Source organism: Carex rostrata, chromosome 3, assembly GCF_964058835.1.
Source record: "Carex rostrata chromosome 3, lpCarRost1.2, whole genome shotgun sequence".
Classification (NCBI taxonomy): Eukaryota; Viridiplantae; Streptophyta; class Magnoliopsida; order Poales; family Cyperaceae; genus Carex; species Carex rostrata.
Window position 1 is genome coordinate 641,178 of NC_135920.1, and position 24,441 is coordinate 665,618.

General features: G+C 32.5%; 2 protein-coding genes and 1 non-coding gene across 3 annotated transcripts; 2 read left to right on the plus strand and 1 right to left on the minus strand.

Moving 5' to 3' along the window:
* Window positions 1–5,582: 5,582 nt before the first annotated feature.
* Window positions 5,583–7,381, plus strand: LOC144552117 (quinone-oxidoreductase QR1, chloroplastic-like). Its single transcript, XM_078300227.1, has 5 exons — window positions 5,583–5,769; window positions 5,872–6,013; window positions 6,116–6,210; window positions 6,320–6,647; window positions 6,919–7,381. The coding sequence occupies exons 1-5, from the start codon at window positions 5,677–5,679 to the stop codon at window positions 7,278–7,280; spliced, it is 1,020 nt and encodes a 339-aa protein (XP_078156353.1). The 5' UTR covers window positions 5,583–5,676; the 3' UTR covers window positions 7,281–7,381.
* Window positions 7,382–18,952: 11,571 nt separating this feature from the next.
* LOC144552103 (CRM-domain containing factor CFM9, mitochondrial-like) lies at window positions 18,953–22,965 on the minus strand. Its single transcript, XM_078300206.1, has 4 exons — window positions 22,623–22,965; window positions 21,715–21,871; window positions 20,502–20,903; window positions 18,953–20,132 (listed from the first exon to the last, which is right to left on the minus strand). The coding sequence occupies exons 1-4, from the start codon at window positions 22,811–22,813 to the stop codon at window positions 19,197–19,199; spliced, it is 1,686 nt and encodes a 561-aa protein (XP_078156332.1). The 5' UTR covers window positions 22,814–22,965; the 3' UTR covers window positions 18,953–19,196.
* Window positions 22,966–23,221: 256 nt separating this feature from the next.
* TRNAA-UGC (transfer RNA alanine (anticodon UGC)) lies at window positions 23,222–23,294 on the plus strand. The gene has a single exon. It is a non-coding gene; the product is annotated as a tRNA-Ala (tRNA).
* Window positions 23,295–24,441: the final 1,147 nt, after the last annotated feature.

The following is a 24,441-nucleotide window of genomic DNA, read 5'->3' on the forward strand; positions in this document are numbered from 1 at the left end:
CCTCTGAGATATCTCATTTTTTACGTGACTTTTTGGAAAATCTCAACTGTTCAAAGACGTTCTGTCCTCTGAGATATCTCATATTTTGCGTGACTTTTTGGAAAATCTCAACTGTTCAAAGACGTTTTGCTTGAATCTCAAAGCTTAAACAATACTGGGCCCCTGTGTTATCCCCGAATAGGCACCGGACACGTAGGTCACTCAAAATATGAGATATCCCAGGGGATGGGGACTCATTTAAGCTTTGATAAAAATCACAGAAGATATCTGTTGAAAGGATGATCCGCTACTCATGAATTTGAATTGTTATGTTTTTTTATTTCATGAATTTTATATGTGATTGTTATATATCGTTGTCTTTTTTTTTAGGATGTTACATTCTGGATATGTTTTTTTTTGTTATAATGTTATATGCTAAATTATTTCTATTTTATTTATGTTTGTCAATTTTATTTGTACCTAGTTTTAATAAAAATAGTAAAAAGATATATAATAGATTTTCGATCAAAATTATAACCCGTTTAACCCGTCTAACCCGCATAACCCGTAATAACCCGTATATAAAAAAAAGATGGGTTGGGTTAGGTTATGGGTGGGTCAAGTAAATAATTTTTTTAACCCGGTGTAATCGGGTTGGATTCAAATTTTAATAAAATATCTTCGACTCGCCCGTTGTACACCCCTAACTGCAACTGCTAATACTTCTGATGTAAGTTGTAATAATGAAATAGTGGGTCATGTGGAAAACAACAAGAGAGGATATAAAGAGCATAGTATTGTATAATACATACTATGTACATAATATTGTATAATAAAAAAGAATTTATAATTATTGGTCCAATTAATTTTTTTTTGGCTAATTTCATAAAATTATATAAGATGTGGTATAAATCAATCTTTTCATAAATTAATAATTTTTTTTTTTATAGAATATTGTATAAATAAATCTCATCATAATTTTAAATATTATATAATTGTATGTTCAAATATCAAGTTTAATACTATATATAATTTTGTATATATCTATGCCGTTTGGATATTATCCACCTAAATTAGGTATATCAAGGATGCTGACTTGCAATCTTCAAATACAAAATATTCTATTTTTGGACAGTTGAAAATTTAGCAAGTACCCTGGAAATCGTACTCAATTGTAAAATAAAAAAACTGTCAAAGAAAAACCTTTTCCATTTTTACATGAACTCTCTATATTTATAACATTATCGAAATCCTAAATGTAGTTTTCCAGTTTCCAAAATAAAATGTTCCCAATAAAAAACCCAAATTATATTAGAGGGGGAACACAGTGGGAACTAGGAAAGAGATGATTCTCAAGCTTATAATGTGGTTTTTGAGATCATTAACACAAGTAGCCACACTTCTTGTTCTGCTCATAACACCTACTTTGCAATTGGTATTCACGCCTGGAATTGTAATTGGTGGTTTACTAGATTTCATTGCGAGCACCTTCAGCACAATTGGTGAATATGTAATTAGGATAATATTTTATATTGTAGCTTCTGTTATCTCTGGATTTTTCAAGTTTCTTAGCACCATTGTTAGAGGATTTTTTGGACTTATATTTAGTGCAATTATGGGGATGATGCATCTACCTAAGGGCAGGTTTGTGGATTTGTCCAGTTTGAATTTGATACCGGGAAGTTTCGGAGGATTATCAGAAAATGACAATAAATTGGTGCTGCTTGGGATAATCATAATAATATTATGGGTATTATCATGAAGAGACTTGAGCTTTTGTTTCTATTGTTGTATATATAAAAATTAGGATGAGCACATACAATGATTATGAACAGATGCAGATGGAATTTTTTCGCTTTTGAATTTTGAGATGTAAATTGATCTTGCAAGAATTATCCATGTTTTATGTATATTTGTTGATTATTTTCATTTTCTTATATACTATATTTGTTTTGGATCTACACTTTTTTCTCACTTTAGCACAATTTTTTGCTTTGCATTTTGTTCTATGGACTCCTTCTAAGTCATATATTCTGACTTAGAGCATGTTCGGCAGCAAGGAAATTTTGTGGGAATGAAATTTTTTTAATATGAGAATATTGCCAATTTATCAAAACTAAAGTAATTTAACTCATGGAAATTTTACAATATAGGTATTTGGCAAATGCATGAGAAATTTGTTAGGATGTTGTTTTTTTCTTTGTTTTTTTTATAGAAAATGCAATACTAAAATTAAATTATATTAAATGTAGTGATACTAATAAGTAATAACTGATTATGATAAATATGATTGTATATATCAAATTCTCAAAAATAAATAAATGAGGGAATATAAATAAACACCACGAAATTACAAAGAACTCTTTAATCTCTGTCATACACAACTCACAAATTGTATTGAAAATCTCGTTTAGTTGTATTTGTTCTATTATATTGTTAAATTGTGTTTGTTTAACTATGGTTGTTTATGAAAAAACAAAATAGCTTCAAAGTAAATTTGGTCTTGAAAATTATAGTTAATACATAAAATAAATAAATTCGATAATTAAATACGGTTTCAACCATTGCAATAAATAATTGGAGCATTATTAGAAGCAGGAATTTTTGGGCTTGAACAACTTCAAATTAATTAAGTTGGAGAAAACTACAAATTAATTAAGTTGAAAAGAGCTACGCAAGTTGGGGGAAAAAATACAGAGCTAAGACTAAATTTTGTTTTCCTCCGTAAAAGTTGAAGGCTGCAGGGAACTAAACCCTTACAGAGAAATGAAATAGGAAATAAAAAGATGCTGCCGAACAGTTGAAGGGAAAAAAAAACACTAATATAGTCATTTTTTTCTAAAAAATCGCATGAGATGAGGAGCTACTGAACAGGTCCTTACCGAAGTTGGAATATTTTATTTTTTTTTCTCTTGTTTAAAACTTAAAAGTATGGTTGTATATATAGATGTTTCAGATCTCAAATCCTTCTCTCCTTTTATTAGGAGTACAAAGAGAATTGTTAAAGAGTTAAACGTGTTGTAATGAATATGGTTACGAGAAAGAGTTGTTAATTTATTAAAAAAATTGATATATCAAGAAAAATTATTAATTATATATACAATAACATGATATATGAAAAGGGCATTATAAAAAAGGGATCGACTAACAGTCCCCCTACTTCAGTCCCCTATCTGTCCCCCGCACTAAAAGACAAAAAAATTAGTTAAAACGTGTTAACTACCACTAAAGAGCAAGATTAATGCTATCTTATTAATAGTCAAAACGTATAGTATTCATACCTACGAATTTATAGTATTCATACTTATTATCATAACTATTTGTCATATGTAAACACAAGCTGGAGGGGACCAGTAACAACCAGGGGGACCGCTGACGTCTTGTGACAGCCTGGATTGGGGACCGCAATCGTCTGAAAGCGACATTTACCAAGATTGGGGACCACTACAGCGAAACTATATATCATTCATATCTAAATATAGAAGTATTCATATCTAAACAAATGAAGTATTCATACTGACGATTATGAAGTATTCATATATGTTTGAAACAATTTATACAATTCAAAATTCAAAGTCAGATTCATCTCTCACCCCACCTCTTCCAAGAAGTATTCATACTGACGATTACGAAGTATTCATACATGTTCAAAATAATTTATACAATTCAAAATTCATTGTCAAATTCATCCCTCACCCACATCTTCCAAGAAGTATTTATATCTAACATGAAGTATGCATATATAACAAATGAAGTATTCATATCTAACTAATGAAGTACTCAATATATAACAAATGAAATATTCATATATATAACTATTCATATCTAACTAATAAAGTATTCACACATGACACTAACAATATTCACATCTGACACTAATAATATTCACACTTGCCCAGATTGGGACCAAGAAATATTCTCAACAGACTAGTGTGCATATCTAAAACAATGAAGTATTCATATCTAACTAAAGAATTATTCATACTGACGATTATGAAGTATTCATACATGTTCGAAATAATTTATACAATTCAAAATTCAAAGTCAGATTCATCTCTCTCATCCCACCTCTTCCAAGAAGTATTCATATGTAACATGAAGTACGCATATCTAACAACTGAAGTATTCATATCTAACTAATGAAGTATTCATATGTTGCATTGTGACAACCTTCGCTGGGCTAGCATGGACCCTCTCCAATGGCGCACCACGCTCTCCCCGCCGAATCTTGACGGTGCACCATGCTCTCCTCGTCAGATCTCGAAGGTGCACCACGCTCTCCTCGCCGGATCTCGACGGTTCACCACGCTCTCCTCACCAGATCTCGACGGTGCACCACGCTCTCCTCGCCACGTGAGAAGATTGAAGATTGAAGAGGGTAGATTTTGACCACGTGAGGGAACAAAAAAGGAAAGTTGTTAGGGGGACAGATAGGGGACAGATTCAAGGGGGACAACATCTTTACTCTATAAAAAATATTTAATTTAAATAAATATTTGTTCACACAATTTAAATATAGTATATTTTTATAGGTATTTATTATCAAAAAGTGCCACATTATATTATTTTTGCATTTTATGTTTGATGTCCTTCTCTCCACTTATTTAAATTTTCTAGTTCCCGTCCGTCATGTGATAGGTGAGTTCTTTTAAATCTTGGTAAAAGCTACCACGGAATGTGATAGGTAACTTATGAACTATTATATGCTTCAATAACAATACGTAGGGGTGGACTCACATGGTTCCAGGAGGGCAGCTGCCCTCCTGAATGTTGAGTTTTAGTGGTGATTTATCAATCCTGATCGACTTTTCTCTTTCTCTGAAAATTTTTTTTGTCCTCTCTGAATGTTTGATTTGTAATTCGGGTTAAATTTAGTGTTAAAATCAAAATTAATTTCTTGAATTATAATTGTGATTAGAATTATAAGTTGAGTATCAAAAATTACAACTTAGAACATTGAAAAATATAAGTCAAAACATTGCTTTTTTTTTTTTTTTTTTATCGAGTATCCAATTAGTTAATGAATTTAAATTCGATTAGTTATTTAAACCCGATTTTTTTTTTTGCTTCTCAATGGTAAAAATACTAGATCTGCTCCTAATAATACGATCTTAATTTTGTTGAGCATTAATTGGTAAAATATATTGCAATCCGTACTAATCCGCGTGATGAGCAAAATGAAAAAGCCATCACAGATCTTGCTTGATTAAAAAGTAAGTAGGTCAAAAGTTGTTCAAATCCAGAGAAAATTCAAAAGAGACACGTCTGGATACGCAAACAAGTATTCTTGGAGAGCAAGAGAGGATTATTAATTTAATTCTGTTATTTAATTATATTTAATAATCCAAACATATGAAAATGATAAATAAAAGAACAAATTAAGTCAATTCAACTGATAATTTATTTATTTACCTTTTAATATGCTTGCCTTGCTGTGACATAATCAAATTCAGTCAAACACTTAATCTTGGACAATAAACAAATAATTAAATTGCTTGGTGTCGAAGATTACATCTCTGATAAATTAATATGCACATAACGAAATATTATAAATAGTACGTCTGATAGCCTCTGATTCTCTCAATTATCCACTTCGAACGTTGTTAAGTTTGAAATTACTTGAGAGCCTTAGAATTTTCAAATTAACCCTCCTATCTCTCTATATTATTACTCTGCTTTTCTCTTGATACATCATACATGGCTGGTGTCGCTGGGAAGAACATGAACATGAACATGAACATGCATGCCATACAGTACAAGCGTTATGGTGGTGGTATTGCCTCCCTTCAGGCACATCATCTCCATCTTTCTCAATCTCCTTCATATATACAATTCTTTTATATATATATATATATATATTTACAATGCATGTGTATTTGAATTTGAATGTAGAATGTTGAAATTCCTATTCCACAACCAAAGAAAGATGAGGTGTTGGTTAAAGTAGGAGCGTCAAGCATCAACCTGTCCGATTGCAAAATTCAAAAGGGGAAGCTTCGGCCATTTTTGCCATTTAAATTCCCCTTCACCCCCGGTAAGCACAGGTGGTACAGTATTAATTTTCAAGTGGTGTTCTTACAGAATTCACCATCTTTTTAACTAACATTGACATTAATTCTATATATTTATGCAACAGTTACTGACATCTCTGGTGAAGTGATTCAAATCGGATCTGAAGTAACTACTGCATTTAAAGTTGGTGACAAGGTTGTATGCAGGCTAGGTTTTGCGGTATGTAATTAATACTTCTTAGCTAAAAGTTAAGTCTTTTATCACTCCAACTGCCACATAACAAAATTAATTTAATTGGTTTTCTTTGTGTTGAATTGCTGATGAACAGAAATCAGGTGGACTTGCCGAGTACGCTGTTGCTTCAGAAAAAGAGACTGCTCTCCGGCCCGAGGAAGTGTCTTCTGTTAATGCTGCTGGGCTGCCAGTAGCTGGCCTGACAGCACTGGAGTGTCTCCAAATGATCGGGACCAAGTTTGACGGCACTGGAAAAGGGGCAAACATACTCATCACAGCCGCCTCGGGTGGTGTCGGGTCTTATGCGGTCCAGCTGGCGAAGCTGGGGGGCCACCATGTTACAGCAACTTGTGGTGCCAGAAATGTTGAGCTGGTCAGAAGCTTGGGAGCTGATGAGGTTCTTGACTACAAAACCCCTGAAGGTAATTTAGTTAGTTTACACCATGGTGTTCAATTTTTACAATTATGCCCCTAACATTACTTATATTATATGACCATTTATTCAAATTTAGGTCAAATATAGCAAATAGATTGTGTACAGAACACAGTGTTTAACTTGACAATTTCATCATATTAATTCAAAATCTTAATTTTAGGCTACAATATTTACCAGTAATTATATATACCGTTTGATATATAAATGAATTAAATGTTCCAAGAAAAATAAACCTAGTAATTATATATATATATTAGGTAAAAGCCTGAAGAACTCATCTGGCAAGAAATACGACTACATCATAAATTGCGCCCCAGCAGTTCCATGGAAAACACTTAAATCTAGCCTAAGCAAGGAAGGTATGGTGATGGCGGTAGCGCAGCCTAATTTTTCAATCCTAGTGGCGTTTATTTGGGGGATGTTGAGCTTCTCAAAAAAGAAAATTAAGATGATACTTGTGTCTCTGGGAAAAAATGATTTGCAATTTCTAGGTGAGTTGATGCGAGAAGGGAGGCTCAAAACTGTTATTGATTCCAAGTATCCGTTTGACCGAGCACAGGAGGCATGGGCTAAGTGTGTTGAAGGCCATGCAACCGGAAAGATTATAGTAGAGATGTAATATTATATTATTAATTATTAATGTCATTGTCATACCATATCCATATATATGCTATCCTGTACATAATCTTAATTTACACTTCTCAATAAAATTTTCATGTTAAATCTCTCAAGTGTACACGTTTCATCACAATCCCTCAAACCATAACGACTTAAACATAATTCATTTTTAATAAATATAAAAACCTGTAAAGTCATCAATTTCTAAAATAGAAATAATCATACAGACGGGGTGAAAGTAACAACCTGTCCTACGTGCATACTTTATATATATATAAAAAAAATCGGCAAAATACGGCGTATTGTGTTTACATGCCATATTGTTGTCGAGAACGTTTTTAAATACCGTTGTACAAATTTAATATCCACAACATGAGAAAATGTCAAGCTAAATATTAATTAGTGGAAACACAATATTATAACCTTTTTTTAGAGGTGTTACTTTTATTCGATTATCCGGATCTTATTCGGAATTGATTCGGATCTGATTAATTTAGATAGGATATAGTTTAAAAAATATTGGTTAAATTATGAGTACAGTTATATCATTAATAATTTAATATCTGAACCAAATTCGAACCAAAACCGATACTGTAATGAATAGAATACGGGTTTGATTTAATTATCCGACTCATAACCAAACCCGACCCCATATCCGTATAAATTTCCAATAAAATGATAATATCATATCTTTATAATTATTTAATATAAAAATATATATTAATAACTATGAAAAGACAATCATGTGTACTGTTTTTTAATTTCTTGAATGAAATTTATTGTTCTTTTTGTACATATCATTGAAATCAAATGTCACGTTCACCTTTTGCTTATAAATTTTCGAAGCTAGTTAATTCTTTGGGGAAATTGGTTCCATACCACCTCAAAATGGTGAATTTAGAAAAATGACACCTCAAAGTTTTCATTTTGCTAAATACCACTCCAAATCTCATTTATTAAGAAAAATGCCACAACTACCATACTAATTTATAATCTTAAATAAACAATTTATAGTATAATTGAAAAGACCGAAATAGCCTTGATCTTCTTCTCTTCTAACGCGAGTCTCTCCGTGGCACTGTCCCTCTTTTCTCTTCTAACGCAATTCCCCCATTTCTCAATCCGTGGCACTGATTTCTTTTTCTCCAACCCTAAACCTTGCCTCCTCTCCGCTCGCCTCCTCTCCATTCGCCTCCACCTTCGGCCCTCCTCTCCACCGTCCTCTCCACTCCGCCTTCCTCTCCTCTCATGTAGTTGAAGATAGAATCCGGTAGTTTTTCACAGTAAATTAGATGTCGAAGAATGCAATATGTGAAGAATACTTGTTTTTATTGAAGAGTTTCAAAATTTGAAGACACATTGATTTTGAACATGCATGAATCAGTTTTTATTCCATACGGTCTTGATTTTTTATGTTGATATGATAATTATGTTTCTTTCGATGAGTTAATTTAACTGAATCAGTTTTTGTGTGAAATATCGTCTTTTATGAAGCATTTTTTTTGTATCGGATTTCTAGCCTTATAATTAACTGTTATGAAATGGTTTATGGGAGGTAACATTGTAGAGGTGCTTGATAGTAGGAGATGAATTATGAGGAAAGAATTGTGGTTCATTACATGATGCAACAGAGTTGAAATACTGGTAATTTCGGAGGAAGATATGAACAATATTGTTAACTCAGTGATGTTGCAAAGATCTGGGCTTAGACCCTTCTTTTAGCAATATTGTTAATTCAAATACAATAGAAGATATTACATGCAGATAGTGACAAAGTTTTGAGACAGTGCATAGAAAAACTGACAGTGACAAAGTTTTCAATTGGAAAAAATTGATAGTGACATAGTTTTGAGACAATGCATAGAGTGTTAGTTTGTAATAATCTAGAAGTCAATAATACGATAAATTAATTATAAAGCTTTGTTCATGAATTGAATGTTTATTTATATATCATTTTGTTGCCTTGAGTATTATTGAAATTATGGATCATTTCGAGTTCATGACTGAAATTGTGAAACTCCATAATATAGATAATATATACTCTTAAAAGTCACTGACCAAGGTAATTAGCAGGAACACTAATTACCGCGATAAGGTTAGCATGTGGATTAAAAGATGGTTAAGTTTTACAAACCACCTGACATGAGATGTCATTTTAATCACATGGATACATGTTCTAGGAACATGGTATTTGACAGACCCCGAATGAAACATTAAATAGAATTGTGTTCGTGTCATTTATGTTTTTATTCAGTGTCAAAGTTCTATAGTATGAGGTATTTATCATTCCCACTAAGAAATATATATGAGTAAGTGTTATCTAACGCTGTCCGTAAAAAGCAGCCATAACGGTAGCATTTCCATATATATAACTTAGCTGAGGAAGTGATAGTCTGCCAAGAATACTACTTGTCCCTCGTATCTCTATACGAGCTATAGCATCACTGGGCCCCTTGATAGAGTTAGATTATCTGCATGCGGTATAATTACAAGAGTAATTATATTTGATAATCTACTCAAGATCAAGAAAAGATACAGTTACCAAGGATGACACACATCTACCTTGAAACTGATCTGATAGCTATGAGACAGAAGAACTGACACAAGTAAATTGTTTACTGGATCGTGATATTGTATAGTACAGCATCATCTGTGTAATTGGATGGTCATGATGTGTTGCCAGACGCCACCCATGATTATAGAAGTTAAAAGAGTTTTAACTCTGTTTACCAACATAACACAGATCCTATTGGGTCACACCATATAGGAGCTACTTGGAGAATCTTACTGATTAATTATAAATTGATTATAATTAATATTAAGATGGTTATAATTAATTATACATGATATAATTAAATTATAAATGTCATTTAGAATGACAAGCAGAAACAACGGTTAATTTATAAACGTACACGTTACGTTGTATAAAAGTTACCGAACAACAACCGAAAAGAAATATAATTGTATATGACAATTATATATATTTGATTTGGATTTTAATTTGTTAATTATGGGTTTGAATTATGGATTTAAAAGCCCAAAATAATCAAAGCCTTAATTAAAATTAAAAGCCCAAAAGTCAAAGCCCAAAATCAAAGCCCAACACTATTCATGCCTTAATGGACCAAGGGTAAAATGGTATTTTTACCTTGGTGCCGACTTCCCATGTGTTGACATGTGTCATGTGAGGTGGCAAGGGTATTTTGGTCATTTCACATGATAAAAGGATGAGGTGTCAAAGGCTTTTGGTAAATAGATTTGTTTTGAGGGGTATTTTGCTCTTTTGCGAACCTCCTCAAAACTCTATAAATAGAGGGGTAGGGGTAGAGAGAAAGACTTACTAATTCACGTGTTAATCTGATTACTTCGTTAATCGGTTTTTCTCTCTTCCTTGATTTGGATTATTTCGAGATTAGGAAATAATATATTTTGTGTAATCCTGCGGTTTAGCTTTTAAGCAAAACCGAGTTACTTCGGGACACAAATATATTTATTTCATCATTTTCTCGGTGAATAGTGTTTCTGCAGAATTCCGTGGTTTACGGTATTTCTGGCAGAAGAAGTAAATCGCTCTCCGGTTAGTCCTGGTGGATAACCAATAGAGGTATCACACGTGTGATACTGCGAGTCGATTCCATCCCTGGTGAGGCTCTACTCGCTCGGTCTGCATTCCAACTGAGATTTGGAATCAAGGTATAAATTGTTATATTAATCTATTTAATTTGTAAATAGATTTAATGCTTTAGGAAATCAATTATGGAGTAGATCTGTAAATAGGATTAAACGAATCTTCTTGATTCATTTAATCCGTAGCTTAAGTTAGATGTAAAAATTTTTGTTTTACTCTTTCCGCAGCTTAAGCTAATTAAATGGGTTTGAACCGTTCCACAAAACCCAACATAGAGGAGAGGCTCGACTGGGGTGGTTGCGACTGGGAGGAGAGGCTCGACGGAAGAGAAGAGACGGAAGAGAGGAGACAGGTGAGGGTTTATTATACTGTTTAGACCATTTCTTTTGATCGGACCGGACCCATTACGGGTGTAGAGATGAAAGGGTAAGAATATTTTTGGAATATACAAAAAATACTACTCAAAATACCATATATTATGTTTATTTTTTATTACAAATGTATAATAATTTGTTAAGAGTGTCATTTTTCTTAATAAATGAGATTTGGAGTGGTATTTAGCAAAATGAAAACTTTGGGATGACATTTTTCTAAATTCACCATTTTGGGGTGGCATGGAACCAATTTCCCCTAATTCTTTTATTGATCTCTTTGTCTACTATAATCTGCCTTTCTACAATGATTATTGAAATTTATTACTCATTTTGCTCATTGAAACAAATTGGTATTAATATTCTATCATGGTCTTTTGGAACTATAGAATGAAATCACCATCTCCAATATTTTAGTTTCTAAAATTATATTCACTTCAATATTTTTGAGCAGATTTTAAATATTATAATGATATATTACGTGAGATTTTTAGAAATTATAATTATACTTAACCGTAAAAAGTTTTTCAGATGCTTGTGGGTTGTGACATGTATCCGTTTTGATCTGGACCTGCCTCATATACGAACTTGACCTAATAATCCACAAACAAGTTATGGGTATCTACCCGGAACTGAAAGACTAGATCCGAAATATCTACTAATAGATAAGTATCCAAATCCGAACCCAACCCGATTTGAAACTAATAAGTATATGGATCAAAATTCAAACTCAAACACTTTTAGAATATGAGTTCAAATATAATAGTATTCAGACTATACCCGATCCGACAGCACATTCTATTATCCGAATTTTTTATTAATATCCAAATTTAATATTAAATTTAAAAAAATACCCAACTCAGCAGTGTTTTTCGAAAAATACCCTTTCCGAATTTTTTTTTCCGGAAATGGCTTCTAAAACCGGAAAAAAAAATTTCGGACTCAGCCTTCTATTTCCGGAAAAAAAATTTCCGGTTTCAGAAACCGGAAATTTTTTTTTCAGAAACAGAGGGAATTTCCGGAAATTTTTTTCCCAAAATTGCATTGATTTCGTTTATAAAATCTGCGGAGTGTTGTTGCTTTCACAGAGCGCGTCTTCTCTCTCATAGTAAGTTATTTAAATTATATCATTATTTTATTTTTATTTATTTAAATTATGTTAAATTTAATTATTTTAAATTTATTTAAAGTTAATTATTTAATTTGAATGATTTAAATGATTTCAAATTATTTAAATTTAATTTATTTATAATTTAATTAATTTATAATTTAAATTTAATTTACTTATAATTTATAATTTATAATTTACAATTTAAATTTAATTTACTTATAATTTATAATTTATAATTTAAATTTAATTTGTTTATAATTTAAATTTAGAAGTATTTAATTTGTAATTATGTAAATATGTAACTATTTAATTTTAAATTATTTAAATTCTGAATATTGTCATATTAATTGAAAAAAATAAAAAATGGTGCAGAATAATTTTAAAAGTTTTATTAATTCTAAAATAATTTTATTAATTCTGAAATAATTTTGATTAATTCTGAAATGATTTAGAATTGTTTGAGGAACTTTTTGCTTTTCGGATTCCTTACGGAGCTCTGACTGTCAGATCGATCAGTTTTCGATTGAGGTAATTTTATTTTCTTTATGTTATTTTTAATTTAATTTAATTTATAATTAATTACTTCATTCCAAAATATTTTTTTATTTTTTATAATATTGTCCAAAAAATTTAGAATTATTTACAACCTTCCAAAATGGTTTATAATAATTTAAAAAATTTCAATATAGTTTAGAATGTTGCCCTATTAATTTATGAAATTCCAAAATAGTGTAGAATAATTATTGAAAATTGTCTAGAATATTTTTATTAATGGCAACACAATTTGTAATTACTTATATGCTATTATTTTTGAAATTGCCAGACCAATCAAAATTAAAAATGACAACTATTTGTGTGAAAATTTATATTGGAGGGGAAATCCAATACAATGATGATGGGGTCTATTACAGTACCCGAGCTAAATACTCATTACCACTAACTGTGAACCACTGTTTTGATTATCTTGTGAATGAGATTTATAAATTAATTGGGTACAATTCTAGCCATGCAAATTTAGAAATCCAGGCCAGGTTTTAACATGTCCACCGATGGCCAACATGACTACCAATTAGAACCGGTAATGAACCAACAATCATTCGAAATGATTTTAGGAATTGTGTCGTCTTTTCCACAAAGGTTACCGGTTTTGGAGTTATATGTAGAATTGGAACCGAACTATACCAGTCATATACCTGAACCTCGATCCCGACCCAGTACCAGTCGGAATGCTGTGGATCCCGACCCAATACCAGTTAGATCCCGACCTAGCACTGGTCGGTACTCTATGGATGGAACAATGAGACCCCGGCCCAGTATCGGTAGCAACTCTATGGATCAACCAGTTATAACCCGACCCAGTACCAGTCAGAATCCTGTGGATCAAGACCCAATACCAGTTAGATCCCGACCTAGTACCGGTCGGCACTCTGTGGATATACCAACGAGTTTGTAATTCCCGTTACCGGCTCCCCCATAATAGGCAAACCCCAGAGACAACTCACATCCTCCAGAGTAACTGTAATATATTTGACTTGTCAGTAAGGAATAAAAAAAAATATTTAAATTAGTTAATACCTGTCATCTCTCCGAATGGAAGATGAAAAGTGTGCGTCTCCGGACGCCACCGCTCGACAAGTCCATGAATGAGGGACGTATCGAGGGCGATATCGGGCAATGTCGCGAGCTGATTTAAGCCCATTCGAATTAAAAATGGTGCGTACCTCTCATTATACTCGCATTTGTGCCGATAATGTCTCACGGTTAAAATCTCTTTACTCTAAAATAAGAAAAAAATTAATTACAATATTATTTGATTACTTACAGAGTTATGAAAAATGAAATAAGTAAATATTTACCTCCTTAGACGCCTCAGATATCCTGTGATTACCGTGAACTATCCACAACAAGGGGCTAAATCTATGCTTAAGTACTTGGTCTGCCATACTACAAAATTCGAACAATATTGTAAATCACCTTAAATTTTTCCAAATTATTCTAGACCATTTCGGTATTTTTTAAATTATTCTACACCATTTAGGAATTTTCTAAATTATTCTACACCATTTTGGTATTTTCTAAATTATTGTACATCATTTTGGTATTTTCTAAATTAATCAGACAATATTCTAAACCATTAAAATGAACTAATTAATTATATTTTAAATTAAAATTAAAAAATACAAATATAAAAACCTGAATCGCAGATCCGATCGATCAGACAATCAGAGCTCCGAAAGGAACCCGAAAAGAAAAGAGATTCCTAAAAAGATTCTAAATTAATCGAACAATTTTCTATATTACTAAGGTAATTTTCTACACCATTTGGTATTTTCTAAATTATTCTACACCATTTCGGTAATTTCTAAACAATTCTAGACCATTTCGGTATTTTCTAAATTATTCTACACCATTTGGTAATTTCTAAACAATTCTAGACCATTTCGGTATTTTCTAAATTATTCTACACTATTTCGGTATTTTCTAAATTATTCTACACTATTTTGGTATTTTCTAAATTATTCTACACTATTTTGATATTTTCTAAATTATTCGGGACTATTTTTAGTATTTTTCTAAATTATTCGGGACTATTTTTGGTATTTTTCTAAATTATTCGGGACCATTACGATATTTTCTAAATTATTCTACACTTTAAATAAAATAAATGAATAAATAAATTAAAAATTACCTTAAATTTGAAGAGGGGATGGGGGACGGGGGGGGGGGGGGGGGGGGCTTATGTAGGGTATGGTATTTCCGGAAAAAAAATTTCCGGAATGAGCCTCTATTTCCGGAAAAAAAATTTCTGGACTCTGAAACTGGAAAAAAAATTCCGGAAATAGAGGCTAATTCCGGAAAAAAAAATTCCGGAATGGGTATTTTTCGAAAAACAGTGACCATTCGGATATTTTTTAAAATTTAATATAATTTTTGGATATTTATAAAAAATTCGGTTCTATCATTAATTGCTTATGTTGCATAGATACAAATACAAGTATCATAACGGACACAATATTGATACGGGAATATTGATACAAATACAAGTATCATTAAATCGACTATTTGAACTTTGAGAACAAATATCTTAATCTAAAATCTTTATACAATAATTGTACAATATATGCTTCTCTTGTACATTAATTGACAATTTGAAAATAAAAATTCTAAAGAGTAAGAAATAAAGGATTTTCAGATTACAGATTTCTGTAAATGATGGAAGAAGAAAAAAAAAAAGTTCAACCAAAAGGTAAAAAAAAAAAAAATGGGTCATGTTAAAACCAGGGGCAGATCTATTGTAACACAGAGGAGGGTAGCCGCCCCTCCCTGAATTTCAAGTTTTAGTGGTGATCTATTGGTACCTATCGACTTTGCCCCTCTCTAGAAATATTTTTGCCCCCCTCTAGATGTTTGAATTGTAATTCGGCTTAAATTTAGTGTTAAAATCAAAATAAATTTCTCGAATTATGATTGGGTAATATTAATTATAAGTTATAGAATCAGAAATTATAAGTTAGGGTATTAAAAAATATAAGTCAAAACATTATTTTTTTATCGAGTACTCAATTAGTTAATGGATTTAAATCCGATTCGATATTTTTTTGCTCCTTTCTGACGAAAATCCTGAGTCCGCCCCGATTAAAACGCGTGGGAGATAATTCTTAAAATGAAAGTAAGGGGGGGACCGGGGAAATATGATCTCATTTTAAAAATATTTGGTTTGTAGTATTTGCATCATTATTTTTAGTTCACACATGATGTCACCACATTTTAGGTTAGAGGCTTATTTATTTGCCGCCAGTTTTAAACAACACTTATACGATGACATCTAGTCAATCATTTCATCATTTTTAAAAAAAATAATTAGTCAATTCTCTCCAAACTTTTATTTAAAAACTTGACCGAACTTTTACTAATTAATTAATTAATTAATTAAACATACTAACAAAGAAAAGTTGATCGTATTAATTTGTCGTTTGTAGTGGACTCCCCCTTCCAAGTTTCTTTGTTTTTTCCCGTGAATTTAATTTTCATTTGGGAAATTTTCATCCAAATAAATTCCAAAACAATCGAATTCGGTCTAATTAGTCTGTGAGGAGACTTGGTAAGTAAAACATTATGAAAGGAAAATTCAAGCATGCTTACACGCTATGACTTAATTGCCATCTTTGAAAAATACATGGTAAAGATAACATCAGTCATCTGATATCCAACCTTACACTCCAAGCAATTATATATCTACCTCCAATAAAACCCAGTCCAAATCTCTCTTGCTTAGAGAGAAAGAGAGAAAGAGAGACGAAGAGATGATTGTCAAGCTTATAGTATGGTGTTTGACAACAGTAATAGATGTAGCAACTTTTGTTGTCTTTAGAGGTGCACCAAGTCTAATTATTTGTGCGCTCAAATTGCTATCTGCACCCGGGATTGCACTCGGCGGGTTACTTGACAACTTAAGAAGCATCTTCAGCACAATAGGTGAATATGTATTTGCTCTGCTTTGGGATTTTATATCGTCCGTTATATCTGGATTTTTTGAATTTGTCAGTGGTGCTGTTACTGGATCTGTTGATCTTATGTTAGATGCAATTACGGAGCTGATGCAGTTATCTAAAGAGGGGCTTGAGGAGTTGTTCAGCTTGATTCCACAAATTTTTGAGGGCTTATCAGAAATTATCGGTAAATTGGTGGTTTCTGTTTTGGATAATTGTCAGGATGCTTTAGGTTCTATCTTTGAGAAGAGTTGAGATTCTGTAGAATTATTTTAGCCTTAGATTTGCAATGCAAATATATCATAAGATTAGGAATTTGGATAAGAATTGATGCAAATGTAAATAATATTTAAATTGACGATTAGAGAAGATAAATGAGATATGAATTTTATAATGTTGTTATATATATAATCATCATTACAACAACATGAATTTTATCCCCTTTTTATTAATTACACATTTGTCCAACGAAATAAGAATAATTTATAGTGAAATAACTTTGTATAAAATTATGCATGCAAAAACTTTATGCTTCAAACAAATTAGTATGACACAAAAATATTAACCTTATCGCAAAATTATTTGTTCAAATTATCTCTGTAATCTTAATCATATATAATCTTCAGAAACATGCATATATATTGAATCAAATTCTATCTATTGATGCAAGAAACATGTTGGCTGTTTAATCGATCGATCAACCACGAACTCTTTAATCACCTTTATTAAATTCCCACTATTTAATGATAATAAAGGATTTGTTTAGATCTTATATATATATAATTATGGTCTGGTTTCAACTATACAATAATATATACGTGAATTAATACATAAAATAGATAGAGGCAGAGAGGCAACTTGAATTCATGTTAATCAGTGAGTGAGACAATTAGATTCACCCTGTTCCTGTGTCATTCTTCCATCCATCCATCCTTCCTTCTAGATTGCTTGGACTCTTCCTAATTCTTGAAAAGCTAATGCGCGGTGGTTTATATTGGAAGAGAGAGAGATTAATTTGGGATAGTGTGAACTAGCAAGGTTTCCTAAACCAACGAGAAGGAAAAAGATTACAAGAAACTCCATTGTAAGTGGTGATGAAGAAGAGGGTTTCGACCTAGCTAGATAATCCTAGGGCTGAGAAGAGATGCAAGTATTGGTAAAAGGCTGCGATTTAAGAATTGTCGGACAGGCTACAAATCTGAACTAATCTGAACCAATCTGTACCAGAGAGACAACCAAATTTACAAGCAAGCCCTGTTACGGTACCAACAACAGAAAACAAACAGTACCAGCAGGCCTGGTATGATACCAGGAGGCTGATCCAATACCAGCAAGACAATTTCCATACCATTACATCTTTGTTCCTAACTAGCTAAAAAACATAACCGAATAAAACTGTTTAGTTTACTCTCAAGAAAAATAACATAATAAAATTAGAAGAATATAACAACTATCAAAGATGACAAAAGGAAGCTAATCTCTTTCATAACAGCTTGAGCTATCTCTATTTTAAGGGTACAGATTGACCACTGATCATATATATGGCTACAATAATAATTCAACTAAAATAGCTGAAAGTTCTTCAAAAATTGTACCAAATCAGTACAAGAACTATTGAAATTATTGTAGACCTTTATTGAATTTCTGAAAAACAAATGAACAGAAATTATTGTATATCTTTCTTCAATTTCACTAAATTTCTTGAAAACAAAAACAAATTATTGTATACCTTTATTAAATTTAAGCTGCAATGATATAGGCGTAAACATCGTTTTTAAAAAAATATTTTAATAAAAATAGATTCTATATTACACAGGACAATAAGATCCTTCACTATTTGATTTCATAAAGAGAAATTATTTTAAAATTTATTTTTATTGTACTGTGTAGAAAAGGAAAAATCAACCACATTAAAGACATCAAAGATAAAAAATAAAATAATTCGGCTAATACATACTAAAATAAAGTTCAATTAAATTTCAACATGATAAAAATTTAAAAATCCCAACGGAGCACTCCTAGGGTTACTGTAGATAGAGAAAAGTTTCAATGAAATTCAATAAATTTCAAAAATGAAATACTTGACCTTTCTCTTACAAATTATAATTTCACAATATTGTGAAGAAAACAATATCATTCTTCCTCAAAATTTTCATCATACCAGAAGATATAACTAAGAAAATCCCAGCACAGCAATTTAACAATCGCTGCTTGCTCTCTTTTTATCACGTTCACCTCTTTCTTGTCCCCAAAACAGTAATCAAATCACCCTTGGTAGCCCCAGCCAAGATTAAAAAAAGACAATAATAAAATCAATTCAATCACTGTCCCAACTCTCATCACTATTTTTCTTACTAAATTCATTGTCAGAATCAAACTCAGCACTTCCCCTCATCTTTCTCGACTCTGGGGGGCTAAGCTCTACATTATCAGACACCCAGGACTCGTTGTCTGACCCTGAACTGAATTGTTTACCACTTCCTTTTGATCCTCTATGGCCAATATCTCTGTAGCCCTCAGCACAGTTCAATTCTTTACCAAAATTCTCACCAAAGCTAGAATCGAACTCGACTCTTCGACTCCTACCACTTGATTTGTTAAAACTGTCCTCTCTATAGTCATCTCTGTAAGACCCATTTCTTGATCTATCCTGTAGTCCTCTCCTTGATACATTGAGTTCCCTACTTCTGTAGCCCTTGGTGTGGCCGAACTTCCCGCTCTCATCTCTTCCGACTTTAACCTCTTGGTTACTAAAATCATCTCCACTATCTTCCTCCTTGTTCCACACCTCCCCGTCTGAGGACCCCGAGTTGTCACTACCCTCCTCAAATCTACCCCTCGGTCTATTCCTATAATCCTCCGTATTCCAGTACCTTATTCTATTTTCTTCTTCTCTATCTGCCGCCTCTTCTTCCTCCCACTCCTGACCCGCTGCATCCTCTATTTCCTTAATATATCTATCAAGCTCCTCTTGATCACTATCCTCTTCTAGATTATCAGGTTTCAGGTCAACCACGAGGTCATTTTGACCTGTTAGACCTGCTTCAGGAACAGCTTGAGGTTGCCTGAACACATATGGAGTGCCTTGCTGTTCGTCAATAGCACGGAAGAAAGTGGAGGCCACCCGTTGGATGCTTGACATGTGTACAGGATCTTCTGGGTTTACACCCTTGTGCCTTAGCTGTTGCTCAATTTTCTTAATGTTTAGTTGTTGCGACTCTAGGGCTTGCTCAAATCTTGCCTTGAACAGAGCCTGTGGTATCATGATCAAATCAAGAGAATTAGTTATTGGAGGTTGCAGCCAGGGCTTTAGCTTCTCAATACATAGGATTGCAGATAACACAAGCACTTGATTTGTTATAAATGAGATGATTAACTTTTCGAGTTGAGGCCGATTACAACTTAGTGTAGCCTAAACTAAGCACAATCCATGATAGAAGGGTAAGATTTCTCCATTTCCAATTGAAAGTTAAGGCAAAACAGATTATAGTGAAGCATCCCAGAAAGGGTTAATAAACCAAAAATTTTGAATGATGATACACAATAGAAGGCTAATTATACACAATAGAAAATTATATTTTTACCAGTATTGGTAAAGTTAGTGTATTTCAGGGAATCATACCTTTCTTTTGGTAAGAGTGTTAAGAGGTATTAAATTCTTTGGCTGCCTATAATTCCTCCCTCTAAACATAATAATAGTATTGACAGCATGGACATTTACGACAATGCCCCCACTCAGTCTAGCAAGCATGGTAGCCATCTCTTTTATCTTCTCCTTTGGGTAATTATCACAACAGACTTGCACTGTCTCATGAAATTTCCAATGTAGGTGCATATTTTGTACCACTCCTCCAAATACACCACGTATCCCAACTGGTGCATAATTTCGGTTTCTAAAACCAATTTTTTTGTATGCCTGAAGCTGCTCTTCGGTTAATAACTCAGGGTCATGACGAGGTGGGGGTAAATCAGGTAACTCGTACTTTTTGAGTTTTTGGAGAAGCAAAGCCACCTTTTTCTTGGCCTAGACAAGAATGTATAAGAAACATTTGTGAGTAGACAAGCCTGCATGGCACAGCTATATTGCTTTTGGGTCATATCCCAGTGTTTACTGTCAAATGAGTTCTCAGATGTCATAAATAAAGAAATCAAAAGAACAAATAAGTGGTTTAAAGACAAGGTAAATCAAAGTAAATTGTAGTATACAAACAATGTGTTGCTGAAACTTCAGTTAATTCATACGAGTACCAGAAAAAAAAGAAACTTCCAGTACTGTAGTCCATCAACCACAAAAACAGGGCTTAACACCCAGTACTCTATAATATTTGCTAGTACACTAAACATTTTCCATACCTGAAATTAAGACCGACAGTTTTGTGTTATTTGCAGATAGGAATAAATAGTTAGAATGTATATGCCATCAGACATTACTAATATTGCCTCTCCACTTAATAAGTGGTTCCCTTTTCAATTGGGGCAAACCCAAAGTAAACTAATCTAAGGCCTCAAAACAATAGAAGATATAATATAAGCATTAGTTAACATGTTACAAATAAATTACTCTTTCTCCATGGGTACTTTGGCCATTTTATTGGCATCATTTTTTGGATGCAAGGTTTTTCATTGCAAATCACCAAAAAAATAATTCATGAGCTAGTTACAAACACAAACTTTTTCAGTAATTACTTAACAAATAAGTTAGAATATTGGGTACAAAACAAAAACCAAAAGAAAAGGGAAATAATAAAATAAATAATATATTGTCATCTTTTTTCTTCTTTTTTTTGAAAATAAGATAGGGGTCAAGCCCCTAATCTTATATATTGTCATCTTACCCTCCTTAAGTTGTAAATAAGCCTTTCATCCTCTGTCATAAGTTTTTTTCTAAGTTTCTTTGCACGCCTCATCTCCCTTAACGTTTTTCCTGTTTCTCTTTGCATTCTCTTCTCAACCTTACTCATCGTGCTCCTTCCCTTGCTTGTTGACATGAATCTGCATTGGTTAACCCATTATGCTAAGATAATGTCACAATATGAAACATGGTTTCTCTCTTAATCATATCATCAAACATGTAATATGCATAATTACAAACGAGAATACATGATTGGCAGCAAGCAAACATTCAACAGCTCTACAATGACTCATAATTGGCAGTCCACAAAATTTTGGTCTTAAGCAAGAATGTTTAGTTCTGACCAAAAACCAAAACCAAAACATTTAACAAATTGCTCACATGATTTTTAAAATAAATTAAAAGCATTTTTCTTCCATAAATAATATCAGAAGCTTTACAAAAACTATGACTAAAGTGGATACACAGTTCAGGAAGTAGCTTTGACCAAAATTGAAAAACAAAGAACTCTGTTCACATGATCAAATAGCCTGAGTGGCTTGAAGTGACATTGCATAATCATACACTCAAACTGGTAATATGCAAAACTGCAAACCAAGAGAAAGGTGAATAAAATAACACGTAGATAAATATTCAAGATTTGTTATAGTAACATTTGAAGTTGTAACTTCCAATAGTAACTTGGGATGAGCATGTAACGAAAACTGATAATTCTAAAGCACAATCCAAAAGTGGTTTGAAAACAATACTCCTTTCTATCAGGTATGACATCAAATAGGTAATAAGCAAGGCAAAATCAATCCTGAGGACTCAACCGAGAAGTACTAGAATTAGAAGTTAGAACACAAGTATTTAGCTTATTTTTATACAAAGTAAAGTTATATAATGTACCTTCTCTGAACAAGAGATCCATTAACTGTATTGAAGTCGGTTACATTGGTAATGGCAAAGTTTCTCTTATCGAATTCAACTGCCTGAACAGAGTAAGGCCTGGATTGGTACAGAAGGGAAGAGAGATAGAGAGAAAGAAGAGAAGGTTTAAGAGTAATTAAGGAAGCAAGGGTTTTTGTATGGAGGTTCATGGCTGATTCGACGTGAGTTGAGTGAGAAGAGAGGACAAACCAATCAAGGATTCAGGTGAAGTGCAGCGTGCCACGAGGTTATAATATCGGAAGAGAGCGAGAAGAAGGAGAAGAAGGAGAAGAAAGAAAGGATTTGGAGGCGTCGAAATCACGAAGAACCCTGCACGGCAGCACCGGGGGTGGGGGCTTTAGAAAACATAGGACAGAAGAAGAGGGAATCCAGCTCCGCAGGTACCGTAGACGGAACGATTCTCACTCTCCTCAACTCATTTTCATTAATAGAATATCTAAATCACGAAAAGGGGATGTAGCTCAAATGGTAGAGAGCGAGAAGATGGACAAGAAAGAGAGGATTTGGAGGCGTCAAAATCACATCATTTCCATTAATAGAATATCTGAATCAGAAAAGGGGATGTAGCTCAAATGGTAGAGCGCTCGCTTTGCATGCGAGAGGCACGGGGTTCGATCCCCCGCATCTCCATTTTGTTAACTTACACAATGCTGTTAGGTTATTTTATTTTGGCTTCCTTATTTTTCAGTACAGTGAGACACTGAATGCTGTTAGGTTATTTTATTTTGGCTTCCTTATTTTTCAGTACAGTGAGACACTGAGATGTTAAGAGCATTGCTTTTTATTTATATTTTAAATTTCGAAATTCAAATATCTTCTCTAAACTGTGATATTGATTTCCAAATGATATGAATGAAGAGTTCATGATAACAGAGGATGAATAAATCTAAAATTTAATTAACAATGATAGATTAATTTTAATGCATTAATATTTTGTCATCTTAAATGTAGTATAAAATATACAAAAAAATTTGGTAAAATTTACTTGAATGTATCTCTCATTAAAATGAATAAGATCAACGGTTCTGAGGAATTTTTTTGTATATTCTTCAAATATTTTAATATTATATATTTTTCCTTCCAAAATTAAAAATATTATATTTTGTCAATTTTGTAACGCCACGTAAATGGAGTGAACTGATGTGAAAAACGATTTAATTTAAAATGATTTTTAAGGAGGGGATGATATAACACCACGATAATTTAATCATAGTAGCGCAACGAAAGCGTATAGTCAAAGTATTTATTATTTTATGTTTAAATTTTAAGGACAAAATTCCTATTTTGAAGGGGGGAGAATGTAATATTTAGACATTTAGTAAAAATAATTATAATTTCATGTTTGAATTTTGAGGACAAATTTTTTTTTAAGGGGGGAGGATGTAACGCCACGTAAATAGAGTGAAAAACGATTTAATTTAAAGTTTAGTTTTATTATTTTAATTAGTAGATTATAACATATTTAAATAAATCACAACATCAAAAGAGTCCGATTGAGCCCAATTAATTTATCAGGCCACATTTCACTTTTTACCAAAATAATAAACTCATAACCTCCCTTCACTGCCGCCCCTTCAAATTTTCAAACTCCAATCCCTGTTGAGTTACGTATCCCTCTGATCCCCTATTTAAACCCCTCTACTCTCCCGATTATTCAAACCGCTCCTCACTGTACCATATATATCTCTCTCAAGAACTGCTGCCACACATCTCTATTTAATAGGTTGGAAAATATCTGCACAAAAGGTATGAAACAACTTATATTATTAGATGAGAT